Source organism: Ochotona curzoniae, unplaced genomic scaffold (genome assembly GCF_017591425.1).
Source record: "Ochotona curzoniae isolate NIBS_2020 unplaced genomic scaffold, NIBS_Ocur_1.0 contig_883, whole genome shotgun sequence".
Taxonomy (NCBI): Eukaryota; Metazoa; Chordata; class Mammalia; order Lagomorpha; family Ochotonidae; genus Ochotona; species Ochotona curzoniae.
In genome coordinates, this window is record NW_024466599.1 from 31496858 (window position 1) to 31511603 (window position 14746).

The window sequence follows — 14746 nt, forward strand, 5'->3', positions numbered from 1 at the left end:
CCAAAGCTTTTAACCTTCTCTGGACAGCATCCCACTGCTGCTCTTTGACATGTGCTAGACTGGCATCATCCAAAGGAAATACGATGTGAGCTATATATACAGTTATGAGTTTTCTAATAGCCACATTTTAAAGAAGTGAAATGGAAATGAGGAAAATTCATTTTAAGAATGTGTCTTTAATTCGAACTATTCAGTGTATCATTTTAACATATAATCAGTATAAACATCTAAATGATATGGTTTACAGTTCATCTTTTTGTGCGAGATCTTCAGAGGCTGGCGTGTGACTTACCCTTACTGACTGGTCACATTGCAGGTGTTCGCTCAGCACACATGATAATCTCATTGTCACTAGGATGCTAGCTGGTACAAGTTAGACCTTGTGACCATTCAGGGTCCTGCGCTATGCTTCTTAGTTTCTTGGCACTTAGCGTAACACCTTGCCTAGATCAGGTGCTCAAAACCAATGTATAGAATAAAATAATGTGATCTTGGTCTTAAATGCAAAGTATAAATTACAAATTTGAAAAATTGTTTGTCTGATGGAGCTCCCATCTGCTGGCTCATCCCCCAAATGTCTGCAACAGCCAGGCCAAAGCTGAGAGCTGAGAACTCAGTTCAAGGCTCACAGGCTGTGAGGATGCACTGCTGAGCTGTTGCTCCCAGTGCACGTTAGCAGGACTATGATATGATCTTAGCCACTCCAAACTCCCGTGAGTTCATGCGGCTATGTTGAAGATCAAAGACTATTGCTAGAGTTTATTTGATGTCATTTGTAGAACCAGACCTTGCTATTTCAATTCTACACAATTAAGAAAATTCTAGGCCCAGAGCAATGGCCTAGTGGCTAAATCCTGGCCTTACAGGTGCCAGGATCCCAGCTGGGCACCAGTTTAAGTCACAGCTGCACCACTTCCCATCTAGCTCCCTCCCTGTGGCCTGGGAAAGCAGTCGAGGATGGCCTAAAGCCTTGGGACCCTATACCCTTGTGGGAGATCCAGGGGAAACTCCTAATTCCTGGCTGCTAGCTATGGATGGCTCAGCTCTGGCTGTTGCAGATGTTTGGGGAGTGAACCGGCAAAGAAGATCTTTTTTTCTCCTCTCTGTAAATATGCCTTTATAATAAAAATAAATAAGTATTTAAAAATCCCAAATATTTATGCCTTGAATACACATATTTTGATTTTTAAAAAGATTTATTTGGAAGGCAGAGTGACATGAAGAGGTGGAGGGTCAGAAACAGTGTGAGAGAGGGAGAGAGTAAGAAGAGAGAATCTGGCTCATTCCCCAGAAGGGCAAGGCACTAGTGCTGCATCAGGTGGAAGCCAGGAGCCAGGAACTCTGTGCTGGTCTCCCACATGGGTAATGGGGGCCCAAATACTAGTGCAACTTCTGTCTTCACAGGTGTGATCCAGGGAGTTGGACACTCTGACTCAGGAAGCTGGCGTGGCAATCAGTGGCTGAACAGACTGTGCCACAACACTGGCCCCTAGGTTTTTGCTGCTGTTGTTTTCAGTTTTTATTTTAGATGATGTTTACATAGTTTAACAGGGTGGGAAGGATCCAGGGTCAGCGAAAAGTGAGTGTGACCATTGTTTAAGTTTTCCGTTTCTTTTTGCTTTATCTGGAGAGAAGCAGGGAAGACAAGGGGAAAAGCCACACTCAGCCTCTCAAGCGCCTCAATATGCAGGGCTTGGGAGTGGTCACCCAGCATTGACCCAGGGTCCTCATGTGGTGTGCACTCCAAGTTTTGAAGTATTGTTGATCTCGCTGATCCAAGGATGAGGGAACACTTTCTTTTTTGGTTTTTTTGTTTTGTTTTGTTTTTTGAGATATATTTTATTTTTATTGGAAAGGCAGATATATAGAGAGGAAGAGAGACAGAGAGGAAGATCTTTTATCCAATGATTCACTCCCCAAGCAGCCGCAATGGTCAGAGCTGAGCTGATTCGAAGCCAGGAGCCTCTTCCAGGCCTCCCACACGGGTGCAGCATCCAAGGCTTTGGGCCATCCTTGACTGCTTTCTCAGGCACAAGCAAGGAGCTGGATAGGAAGTGGGGGCACTGGGATTAGAACCAGCACCCATATAGGAACATCCTGGCATGTGAAAGGCAAGGACTTTAGCCACTAGGCTATCTTGCTGGGCCCACATTGGCTGACATAGTTCACCTTGGAGTTTCCATTCACCCAAATATTTGCTGTCATTGTTGTGCTGTGGTAGTTGTTCAATCTGTTCTGTTCTCCTTCCTCTGCTGTGGTAGCAGATGTCTTCTGAAGGCCCCAGTGGACTGCCGGATCCTCTGTGTGAATCTGGGCCAGCCGTCCACTACTCGGTCTTCTGAGGAGGATCAGTTCTTGCAGGTGGGCCCAATGGCCTGGGGCAGGTGTCCCAGGCACCCCTGGACCCCCGCCCCAGGATTCACAGACCTAGCACCTACCAAACGCCCAAGGACCCGTGGTTCCTAGTTTTGATCATTTTTTTTTATCTCTTCAACAAAAGCAAACATAGTTAGATATATTTATATTATAGCCTTGAATTTTTCTTTAGGTATTCAAAATAAACTGGACTATATCACAGCTTTAAACATAAAAACCATTTGGATTACTTCGTTTTATAAATCAGCCCTTAAAGATTTTAGATATGGTGTTGAAGATTTCCGAGAAATTGATCCTATGTTTGGAACAATGGAAGATTTTGAGAATCTGCTTGCAGCCATCCATGATAAAGGTAAGCCCACTTCCGGTGCTTGTTTAAAGTGTTCTTCCCGCTCACTGTCATGGAGTACTCAAATCTAATCTTTGCTATTATTTGGGATGTTCTTTCACACCTTAGGTTTAAAACTAATCATGGACTTCATACCGAATCACACCAGCGATCGGCACACTTGGTTCCAGCTGAGTCGGACACGAACTGGGAAGTACACAGATTATTACATCTGGCACGACTGTGTCCGGGAGAACGGGGAGACCATTCCACCCAACAACTGGGTAAGTACCGAGCTGCCTCATTTACAAAGAAGAAGTAAGGAGGTCTGCAGTGGTTTAACTCGTTATTTATAAAAATCCCCTTTGGGGAAAATTGTCAATGGATTTGGTTTAAGGGAAAAGAAAAATGTTTCCTAGGGACATTGAAAAAGTTTCCTGAATGACATTGAGGCTTCTGATTTTATTGTTTGACAAACTAAAACCCATGCACTTCACTGCCCCCTCTTCCCTTACTTTCTGTCTCAGCCATCTTTGGCTCCCCACCTTGTGAGTTTAGTAACTGATTTGCTATTATTCTGATGAGTCCATCCAAACCTAAGCTGAATGTTAGTTAAATAGGATGTTAGTACCTTTTACTTAATGTTTACTTTAATGTTGGTCCTTTTAGGATAAGCTACTACATAAGTCACACTTCTGAGAAACTATGCATCATGTGCCTGAACTTAGATTGGAGTAGGCATTGTGGGTTTCATTTGCATCTTTACTTGTCTCCCGGGCCAGATCTTGCGCTGGTTCTGCCTTGCTGCTTCTCGGATCGCTGTGCACCCGTTCTGTCTGGGCTCTCTCTTCCCATTTCAGTCCCTCCTTTTGTCTTGGCTTTCTCCGTAAACGCTTCGACATGCTCGTCCTGGGCATCAACCTGTAGATGACTGACCTAAGACATTTAGAAACGACCAGGCTGGTGACATGAGCTTCTCCTCAGGCAGCCTGGCGTTTAGATTCCATGAGAGGGATCACCGAGCAGCCCCACACAGGAAGCAGCAAGTCCTCGTGGTTTTACCTGCTTCGTTTTTCGATTTCCAGTCTAAAATAATAATAATGATAATAGTAAATGTTTACTCAGTGACTCCTGTGTGCCTGGCTGTGCTATTTCTTGCTCATTAGTTCACTCTTTGTTCCTCTAAAGTTAGGTTTTAATCCCAGTTTCACAGATTGGCAGACTAAATTCACACATGAAATTGCTGAATGTCTTACTTGTGAGAGCCAGTAGTTTTTAAGTGAATGATCTTACTTCTCTGGGGCCGTGTTAAATATTCAGTATATCTGGCTTCAGTCTTTAAGACCAGTGGAATGTATGTTTCCCCTACGCTGACCACCATTTGTTTTTCTTTGCAAACAGGAGTAGAGTGCCTGGACAGGGGACTGAAGAAAATCTGTTAATAATGTCTGTTTAAGAACGTGGCCTTGTCTTGAGTTTGAGCAGTGGTTTGCTGTTAAGATTGCTGTGAATCGTTTCTGTTGTTCAAATGTCTGAGTCGTGTTTGTGTGGCACTGTTCTTCCTAGGAGGAAGATTCCCTGGATTGGCACACTCTGCCTGCAAGGGACCTGGGAGGATACTGGTAATTCCCTTGTGGGCACTACCACCCAATGAATAATTCTAAATAACTGCTCTGCTGTTTTGTTTGCTAGTTAAGTGTTTACGGCAACTCCAGTTGGCATTTTGATGAAGTGCGAAACCAGTGCTATTTTCACCAGTTTCTGAAAGAGCAGCCTGATTTAAACTTACGCAACCTAGACGTTCAAGAGGAAATAAAGGTGAGTGTCGACACCACACAGACCTCTCCATTAGTGGAAACTTTTTAAAAATATATATATTTTTTATGCATTATGTGACAGTTTCATAGGCTCTGGGGATCCCCAACCCCTCCCCAAATCTCTACCCCATGGTGGATTCTTCCACCTTGTTGCTGTATTACATTTCAAATTCAGTCAAGATTGTTTCATTGCAAGAGTATACCCAGCATAGAGTTCAGCATCTTATTGTCCTGGTTAATTCAGCAGTTTCTTGGGGAGACCATCTCTGGTCTGAAAGCAGAGCTGGCAGAATACCATCCTGATCAATTTAAAGCCACAAGATAACATCAATGGCAATTTACAACATTATGGAATTAATTGACATGGTATTGAGTAACCAATATGTTAAAAAAAAAAAATGCGAGTTCTGAACCACATCCTGTGACTACTTCATTGACATTTCAATTTTAGTTTATATGCAGAACCGGCTTCTATACACCTTAAAATGGCTATAGGGTACTATTCAGACTGTTTCATGTCTATTTTCATTTTAGTATTTAGCAGTTTATAATGTTGAAGCATAATTTTGCTGAACTTAGCAGATTTTAGGATAGTCTAAAGTGGGTTATAACTCTAACAAGGCATATGTCAACAACTGAGGTGCAGAACGGTTTTAGGAGGGGTGTGCAGAGAAATCTTCAATACCTTAGTGAGGAGTAACCTTTGTGTCCTACCTAGTAAGGTATTTGTGAGTCCATGCTGACCATTTCCTGTCTGGTTCTAAGCTTTCCTTGTTGTTCTCTGCCTATCTAGTCTAATTTGTGTGTGTGTGGGGGGGGAGGCGGGGCTCTGGAGTGACCCTGATGGTCATTGCAAGAGAGGGTGGGGATCCAGAGTTGGGACCAGAGAAAGGACCAGAGAAAGCTCCTCTCCCTAGTCCTGAAGGAAGTTTACTGTTCTGTTCCTGTGGACCGCTCAGGGTTTCTGGCTGTTGCATTAGTGGAAACTTAAGTGGTTGTATTGAATGGTAACCATGTAGGCAGAATCAAGCAGTGTAATTAAATTCTGAGGTTAAGTTGGCTTGAGATCAGTGTAGTTAGATGTGTTGGTGTCTTCTTCCTTCATCTAACCCAAAATAATCTAAGTGGAAAGGGGGACAGAAACTTGTATTCTACACTCTGCATTACCTCCTGGCATGTGACACGGAGCTGGTGCTGGGAGGGAGTCAGTCTGGGCTTTGGGATTCAGCTCCTGCATTTCATCTCTGGGTGAATTCTCTGGCTGTTCTGTGTGTCTGATCTCTTATCTAGGAACCAAGTTGATGGCAGTATTTGTCTCAGAGGTCCTTTGGGAAGGTTAGCTAGAGAATTCAGACTCAGCACTTCAGTAAAGATTAAAACGTATTGCTTACTGGATTCAAGACCCCATTCTGAGTGCTAACCAGGCAGTAGGGAATAAAGGCAGCACTGCCCTCAAAGACTCACAAATGTACTGACGGGGCAGGAGACGACTAAGCAAGAGATTACATGTAGGTGGTGGTGAATGCCAAGGAGAAGGGCACAGGAGTGCCAGTAGAAGGTGCTTACCTTAACTTGGCAGGTAATCATTGAATTTTGCAATATTTTGGGACATCCTTGTACTCTTGAATGCACTTGTTGCTTGCCTAAAATTAAAACTTAACTGGGTGTCCTGCGTTGTACTTGGCAGTCCTGCCAGTAGCATGCTTGGAGTGAGTGAGGAGAAGCGGCACAGAGCTGAGGCCCAGGAAGTAGGAGGTGGCAGCTGAGCTTCTTGCAGGGGGCCCATGCTGAGCTGCTACCCAGTCCTCTGCTGCCAGCCCCGATGGGCTCACATCTATGCGGTGGGGACAGCTCCAGCGTAACCTGGTGCATAGTTCACAATAGAGACTGGCTGTAGTGTTGCTATTGTTGTTCTTGTCTTTGTAGAGACCACGAAGGGTGGGAATTCAGGGGAGCAGGGCTAGGGCTCTGAAGTGGGCATGTGGGAGGAGACTCCAGCAGAGAACAGAGAGAGGGCTGGGGTGCTCAAAGGGAGCCGACAAGAGAGGGTGCAGGCGGCCACAGTGGAGTCAGCAGGGTTGCTAGAATTCCTAGTTGATTTTTTTTGTTTCATTTTTGAGTGATTTTTTTTAAAATTAAGATCTCATTCACATGCCACAAAATTCACTCCTTGCAAGTGTGTAATTCCAAGTGTATAATTAGTACAGCCACAGAGTCATACAACCATTACCACTAATTTCAGTATATTTTTATCATCCTCCAGAGAAGCCGCACACTGATTAGCAGTCCCTCCCCACGGCCCCTTTGTTCTATCCCCACCGGCCCTAGCAACCACCAATCTGCTGATTTGCCTATGTATAGGACATTTCATATACACTGACTCATATGCTATATGTGTATTTATATAGTTTTGTCTGTATATGTGGGTAACTGCCCAAGCAGCTCAGCCATCTTGCACTCCCAGCAGTGTGCAGGGGATCCACCCAGTTTTTCTCCCTGCTCACCAGTACTGCTTGCTGTCTTCATCAGAGTCTCCCAGTTGGGTGAAAAGCGGTGCCTTATGGTGTGTGATATCTGCACTTCCCTGATGGAATGGATTTTGGAACGTCTTTTCTTGTGCTTATAGCTCATTTTTTTTTTTGTCTTCACTGTAGAAGAATCTATAGACAAAATCATTTGCCTTTTTCTTGTTGGGTTCTAACAGTTCTTTATAGAGCTTGAATATATTCTTTGCAAATGATTTGTGAGTTTCATAGTTTTAGCTCCTTCATTTTAGATGGTCTGTGATCCATTTCTTTTTTTATATGTATAGTTTGAGAGCAAGGGTGCATCTATATTCTTTCTCATGTGGCTGTCCATTATCCCAGCAACATATTTCAATAAAAAGATCATTCCTTCTCCCCCCATTAAATCATCTTTCAACTCTTGTTGGAAGTAAGTTGAGCATAAACATATGAGCTTGTTTTTGGCTTCTTATTCTGTTCCATTTATCCATACGTCCGTTCTTGTGTTAGTATCACACTGTCTTGGATTATTCTAGATTTGTAGTAACTTTTGGAATTGGAAAGTGTAAATTCTACAACTGTGTCCTTGTTTTAATATTGCTTGCTTGACTATTTTGAATCGTTTGCGTTTCTTTTTTTTTTTAAGATTTTTTTTTTTTTATTATTGGAAAGTCAGATATACAGAGAGGGAAAGAGACAGAGAGGAAGATCTTCCCTCCAATAATTCATTCTCCAAGTGGCCACAACAGCTGGAACTGCGCCAGTCCGAAGCCAGGAGTCTGGAGTCTCTTCCAGGCCTCCCACACAATTGCAGGGTAACAAGCTTTGGGCCGTCCTTGACTGCTTTCCCAGGCCACAGGCAGGGAGCTGGATAGGAAGTAGGGCCGCTGGGACATGAATCGACGCCCATATGGGATCCTGGCACATGCAAGGCGAGGACTTTAGCTGCTAGGCTACTGCACTGGGCCCTAGTCCTTTGTATTTCTACATGAATTTCAGATGATTTTTTTCAATTTTGGCAGATCCTGCTGCAATTTTGATGGGATGTGTTGAATCTGTGGAGTCTTTTTGCCATATTAACAATGTTGTCTTCTAATTTATGAACGTGGGATATCTTTCCATTTATTTAGGTATTGAATGTTTTGCCGTTTTTCACAGGAAAAGTCTTGCTCTTCTGTTAAAATTTATTCTTTTCAAAGTCATCCCTGCTTGCTTTCCCAGGCCATAAGCCAGAGAGTTGGATTGAAAGTAGAGCAGTCAGGACATGGACCTGTGCCCATATAGGTTGCCAGCGCTTGCAGGTGAATTAGCCTGCTGTACCACAGTGCCAGCCTTTATATCTATTCTTATATAGACTCTGATTTTCAAATCATTTTTTACTGTGGTTTTCCAGAATTTAGTTGCTTTGGGATCTCTTGGGAGGGTGGCCTTCTGTTGGTGAGTAGAGGATGGATGGGAGGTGTGAGGCATGGCCAGCTGATTAAGGGGGTTTAGTTGAAGCTCCTCGGGTGGAATATAGGCTTTCCTTTTCTCTATCACAAGGGCTCATGCATGTACCCATGGCTTCCCTTCCTCTCCCCCCACACGCCTGTTGGGCTGCTGTGTACTCGGTGCTTTATCTGAATTACATCAGGCTTAGAGCAAGTCTTTTTTTGTTTTTTTTTTTTTTTCAATTGTGTTTGTATGCTGGAAATCCACACATACTATTTTATAATATACTTTATTAATTTTTATTTTTGATGATTTTTACATAGCTGATTAGGGTGATAAGGGTCAAGGGCTACAGGAAGGTGGGTGAGATCACCATTTCCACATTCTCTTTTTTTCTTCCTTCCTGTGTCTGGGGTAATAGGGGGATAAGGGCAGAAGCCACACCCAGCCTCCCAAAGGCCTCTGCATCCTGGGAGGGAGGACAGCCACACCACCTCATTAGAGCAAGTGTTACTGATGAGATTGTGTGACTGTTTTTGTAGAGAAGGAAGTCTGTAGAGCAGACTAGCCCTCATTGAACAATGCTACAGGAATCAGACTCAGGCTTTGGAACTTGAATCCGCACTCTTGACCACACCTCCGCACCTGCTCCAAGGCAAACTATTTCTTTGTGCTTTCTTTTTCTGGGTTTGATCAAGGATGTTTTCAGTTGATAATTCACAAATCCGCATGTAAACCTGTTGGTTTTTCAGACAGCCCATTTCCCCATACTCCTTGAGACAACAGTGATGGATTGGCTAGAGGCATTTAAGCAAATGTGATAAATCCTGCAAAATGGTGTCAGCCAGCACGTTCCTTGCTCTCTAGATTCACGCAGCTGTCCTCTTGCTGGCATCCCAGTGATGGCATGTACAACCAGGATCCTGCTTCTCTAGGTGTCCTCGATGAACGCCCTTCTGGAGATGACTCATTGGCTCCCCTGGTTAGACACTGTCAGGTGGCTTTGGAGGGACCCCCCACACAGGGGAGGACCCCACACCCTCCCCCAGCACCATTTATCTCTGCAACACAGTTAAGTGGGTTAGTAATTGCAGCCCAGAGCTTGTGGTGAGGAGGTATTTGGAATAACCCCTGCCCACACATTAACTTGGCCCGAGGGAGCCCAAGCGTTCTTCCTCTACATTTCCAGCAGATTCCACTGTCTTTGTCCACTGGGAGGCAGGGGCCCTCCGGCACCTCCTTGCGCCCTCTTTTTCCTTCCTTTCCCAGTAGCCTGCAGGAAGCTGTACCTGGACCTTGCTGGCCTTGAATGCCTTTTCCCGAGGCAGTCAAGGTACCTTCTCAGAGGAAGCAAGGGGTCATATTTGTACATGGAGTTTGTAGTTTCCTAGTCATGTTGGCTTTCTCTTGCTTGACAGATCCCTTATTTGCTAAATGCGGGTTGGAGTGGTCCTGTGAGTTAGCAGCAGAGCAAGGAAGGGAGTCCAGCCTCAAGTCTGGGAATCAGAGTGATCCTGGATCGGCCTTGTGGGGTGCTGGGTCCTTGGGTAGACTAGGTGAGTCACAGTGGTGAGGGTGTAAAGACATGAATGTACAGGTGGCTCTGCTCTCACCAAGACTGGCACTATTAGTGACAAACTCAAGGCACAACAGAAGTCGTTCAGCAACTGCTTTTTACATCAATTCTGCACTTGAAAAAATGACACCATTTAGTGTACCTCCTATATGTGAGGCCCTGTATTAGAATCCTTCATTCTTGACAACACAGGGTAACCTGTTGACCTTGTCCTTAGGGTAAGGTCATTGGTAAGATAAACACATGTGTATGTCAGGGTTTTCTATTCAGGAGGGACAGAAACACAGCTCCAGTAGGGTGTGTCAGTTGGTCTGTCAGTAGATGCCTGGCCTGGGCACAGAGAACACTCAGAGAAGGGTTTGCAAAGAGGGCAGTGCTACCTGATGGATGAATAGGAATGAGGCAGTGGAGGGGGCACAGGCTGTATACAAGTGGAGTGCAAGAAAAATGATGGGACATTAAAAGTGCTAGGAGTATTCCAGCATGTCTGGGACATGGTATTGTGTGTGTGCAGGCACATACACATGCAAATTTTGTGGGTTATCTAGTGGGACTACATCAGCAGTATTGAAAGTCCCAATAAAGGCTGGAGTTTAAAAGGTCTTAGGCAAGAGAACATTTTTATATGCATTTTGAAAAATCAATCCAGTTTTGAAGGGATTTGCAGAAGGTTCAGAAAGGAGTGTGGTGTAGCCATCTGGCTAGAAATACAGTGACAATGCACAGAAAATGTGGTGTAGGGGTGGAGAGAAGCCGTTACGCCCTAGGGAGCTTACGTTGCAATACCAGGTGAAGGGCAGTGCCATTTACCGCAGTGGGAGCTGCAGGAAGCAGGAGGATGTCTTTGTTGCATCATTTGGCTACTGGGAAAGGAAGGAAAAAGAGGGCGCAAGGAGGTGCCGGAGGGCCCCTGCCTCCCAGTGGACAAAGACAGTGGAATCTGCTGGAATCTTTGTTGTTTGAGTTCTGAGATGTCCAGTGCTATAAGGAATGTGGAACTCAGGAAGAGGTCTGGCTCACAGACCAAGTCTGGGATTTGTTGGCACATGGACAATGACTGGGGCTCAGGCCAGGAGCAGGCTGAATGGAACAAGGAGTGTCAAAGAGAGTGGGGCAGCAACTCTCATGTGACCGATCTGGTCTCCATCACACAACTGTGGGAGGAATTCTACCAAAGGGGACAGAATAATGAATGAGAATCTGGGTACTTGGCTATTTGGGGATCAGTTTCATTGTGAAATTAAAGATAGCAGGCTAGTAGCTTCTAAGAATAACACAGTTAATCTACTGTCTGTATTTGACACAGTGCTTGCCTGTTTTACCACCATACCTTCACTATTCCCCTTATTTCTTGGCTGATGGTTGATTCTATTTTCATATTCTAGTAGGAAATCCTTTAACACCCAAGCCCTTCACCTCTTATTTGCCTTCCTGCTAAGGAGTGAATTATTTAACAGCTGAACTGGGTGTGAAGATGAGATACTTTCCAGGTTTCTCTTGAGCCTTATCATTCAATGTGGTTTCATTATTTAATTTTGAGTGGACTCTGTGAATTTTGGAGCCAAATTCAGGAGAGGGGTGGGAGCCCCTAATTACAGTCACCTAAGAGTTCATCTGTAAATAGATAAAGATAGGCTACGTGGGAGCTGTGCTTTCTGTGTGGAGTCATCTGATGCTGGAGGCCGTTTGACACTGATGAACATGACAGTAAGGTATAGGTATTGTAACCAATCACTTTGCTTCTTCCTTTTAGGAAATAATACAGTTCTGGCTCACCAAAGGTGTCGATGGCTTCAGTTTCAATGCTGTTCAGTTTCTCCTAGAAGCGGAACATCTGAGAGATGAGACTCAAGTAAACACATCACAAATCCCGGTAACAGTTTAAAAAATGGTCTTGCTTTTTCTGAAAATGTCAGAAATGTGTTTTGTAGCCTGAGATAGCATTGACAAAGATGAATTATGCTCTGTCCAAAGGAGGTACTTTGAATGATTTTCCTTAGAAATACAGAGGCGTCTCAAAGGAATATGCTGTATTTGCTTGCACTGGTTCTTCTCACAGTGAGGAACCCCTTGGGGAACCTGTCAGTGACAAAGGTTTCTTTATGTTTTAGAAAAGATTTACTGGAAGTGTGCATTACACCCAGAGGAAGATCTTCCACCCATGGGTTCACTCCTCAAATGGCTGTAATCCCCAGAGCTGGGTTGGTCTGAAGTGAACAGCCAAGAGCTTTTCTCAGGTCTCCCACGTGGGGGAAGGAGCCTATCCTCTGTTGCTTTCCCAGGCTCAACAGCAGGGAGCTGGATCGGGAATGGAGTATCCAGGAGTTGAGCCGTCACTTAAATGGGATGCTGGTGTCACAGGCAGCAGCATGACACACTGCACCACAGCACTGGCACCAGTGACAGGGTTTCTTTCTTTCTTTCTTTCTTGTTAAGATTTATTTATTTACTGGAAAGTCAGATATACAAAGAGGAGGAGAGACAGAGAGGAAGATCTTCCATCCAATGATTCACTCCCCAAGTGAGCACAACGGCCGGTGCTATGCCGATCCGAAGCCAGGATCCAGGAGCTTCTTCCGGGTATCCCACATGGGTGCAGGGTCCCAAAGCTTTGGGCCGTCCTTGACTGTTTTCCCAGGCCACAAGCAGGGAGCTGGATGGGAAGTGGAGCTGCTGGGATTAGAACCAGTGCCCATATGGGATCCTGGCACGTTGAAGGCAAGGACTTTTAGCCACTAGGCCACGCCGCTGGGCCCCAGTGACAGGGTTTCTAAGAACACAGTGGCAACTCTATCAAGAACCACAAATAGAGGATGACAAAGTTTCTGTCATCTCACTCATGCTCATGTAAGGAAAGTTAAGTTCCCCAACAATCTTCTAGTTGTTAAAGGGCACATTGCTAGAAGGGAAAAGCCTTGCTGAGCATCTCCTGTGTTGTGCACTGTTGAACTGATACTTGATTTAACTCTCTTAATATCCTAAGAGATGTTTCATGGTCTCCATTTAGCAAATCTCTGTTTAACTTGCAGCCATTACAGAGGAGAAGCTTTCAAGGGAAGGCTGTCTCACCCGACTCTGAGCTCCTGCATTGCACATCAGGGCTTCCCAACACTCCCTCGTGTTGCTGGCTGGTCACCTTTCTCTAGTCACTCTATTGCCAATGGGCAAGTAGCCAGGAGTCCTAACGTGCATTCCAAAATGATGGCGTTGTATGCTTACCCCCGGAATGCTACCTTTCAGTCATGGATGCATTACCGGGGCCCACAGCAATATGAGTAAATCTTAGCGATGTTAACAGTAAATAAAATTTTAAATTATTATAGATGGTATGCAATCCTTTAACCAAAGTTAAGACAAAGCTTCTAGGTTTTGTTTGGAGTATATTTATGAGTACTTATAACCTCGTTAAAATGAAGCAATCAACTAAAGAAGCTGGTGTGTAAAATTAATTACTAGAGCCTGTTATGAACCAAAGGCTTTTGCACATGGTTTCCAATAAAAAGGAAAAATAAAGAGAAAGATGTATTAGTCTGTTCTGAAGAGGAAGAGCTTTTCTTGGAGAAACGTGAAATAACCTTGCTGACTATGCGTTGCCGTGAGGTAGGTATGTTTGCAGTCATGACAGATGAGTGGAATGATGGGTTCTGTGTGCCACCCAAGAACTTAGAGAACAGTTTGAGGAGAAGGCCTGTGGTTCTGACAAAAACAGCTGAGTCTGTCTAGCAAGAGCAGCTCCCTTAGTGCAGGGTACCTCCTCAGCAGGCGACGTCTCGGGTCTGACTGCCCAGCCTGTCAGGTCCCGTCCAGGTCCCGTCCAGGAGCTCTGTCCTTGGTTTCTGTGCTAGTTACCTTTCACTCGACTGAAGGAGACCACTGTGATCTCAGAAGGGCACGAAATGGGGATCAGGAAAAGAGGACTGAAACCCCAAAGTGTGTAACGATGAGATGAAAGGATAGGACTCACTTAAATGGGTGATATGACACGAATGAGTTCTAGAATCATTTAGATAATTTGTTTTGCTTTCTTTGAATTGTTTAAAACATTTAGACAAGTTTCAGAAGACTGTGTTAAAATACTTTTGTAATCAGTGTACTGATGTTAATAAAATTTAGCTAAATAGGTATGTGATTGTTAGAGATGTGTGTTTAGAAACAGACTTACAATGCTAATAATTTAAGCATAATTTGAAGTACTCACAGTTGTATTCCCTCTATCCACAAACTCCGGGGACACTGGAGGTCCCAGGTCCACCCCTGGACATGTGTGTGGCTCAGCTGAAGCCCTCAGGAGACTGTCCCCATGCGTACAGAGCCATAGCGGGGGCAGGGGACACGGGAGATGGTGCTAACCCTGCTGTCCTGGTGTTTAAAGGCTGCGGTGACACACTACTCAGAGCTGTACCACGACTTCACCACTACCCAGGAGGGAATGCATGACATTGTCCGCAGCTTCCGGCAGACCATGGACCAGCACAGCAGGGAGCCTGGCAGATACAGGTGACCCCCGCCATACTTGCCTTGATGGGCACAGAGTCTCATCTGCATGACCAGACATACAAAGGGGCTCAAGGGGTGATTTAACAAAACTGCATTGTTACAGTTTAAGTTTATTCCAATTTATTTATGCCAGAGCCTGGTATGTCCTCATGTTGTTTAACTGTATTTTTAGTTTCTTCTTTTGTATAAAATTGCTAATCATAGTACTGTTACACAG

At 44.6% G+C, this 14746-nt stretch overlaps 2 protein-coding genes across 2 annotated transcripts in view; both read left to right on the forward strand.

Annotated features, from left to right (window-relative positions):
- Positions 1–2680, forward strand: part of PPM1B (protein phosphatase, Mg2+/Mn2+ dependent 1B) — an 84280-nt gene extending 81600 nt beyond the window's left edge. The window contains exon 11 of the mRNA XM_040993176.1: positions 2549–2680. The gene's annotated coding sequence lies outside the window, so the exon portion shown is untranslated. The remainder of the gene's footprint in view (positions 1–2548) is intronic.
- SLC3A1 (solute carrier family 3 member 1) overlaps positions 1–14746 on the forward strand; it is a 28038-nt gene that overhangs the window by 4144 nt on the left and 9148 nt on the right. The window contains exons 2-6 of the mRNA XM_040993171.1: positions 2549–2728; positions 2834–2988; positions 4397–4522; positions 11786–11905; positions 14405–14529. Of these exons, the coding sequence (XP_040849105.1) occupies positions 2549–2728; positions 2834–2988; positions 4397–4522; positions 11786–11905; positions 14405–14529 (706 nt within the window). The remainder of the gene's footprint in view (positions 1–2548; positions 2729–2833; positions 2989–4396; positions 4523–11785; positions 11906–14404; positions 14530–14746) is intronic.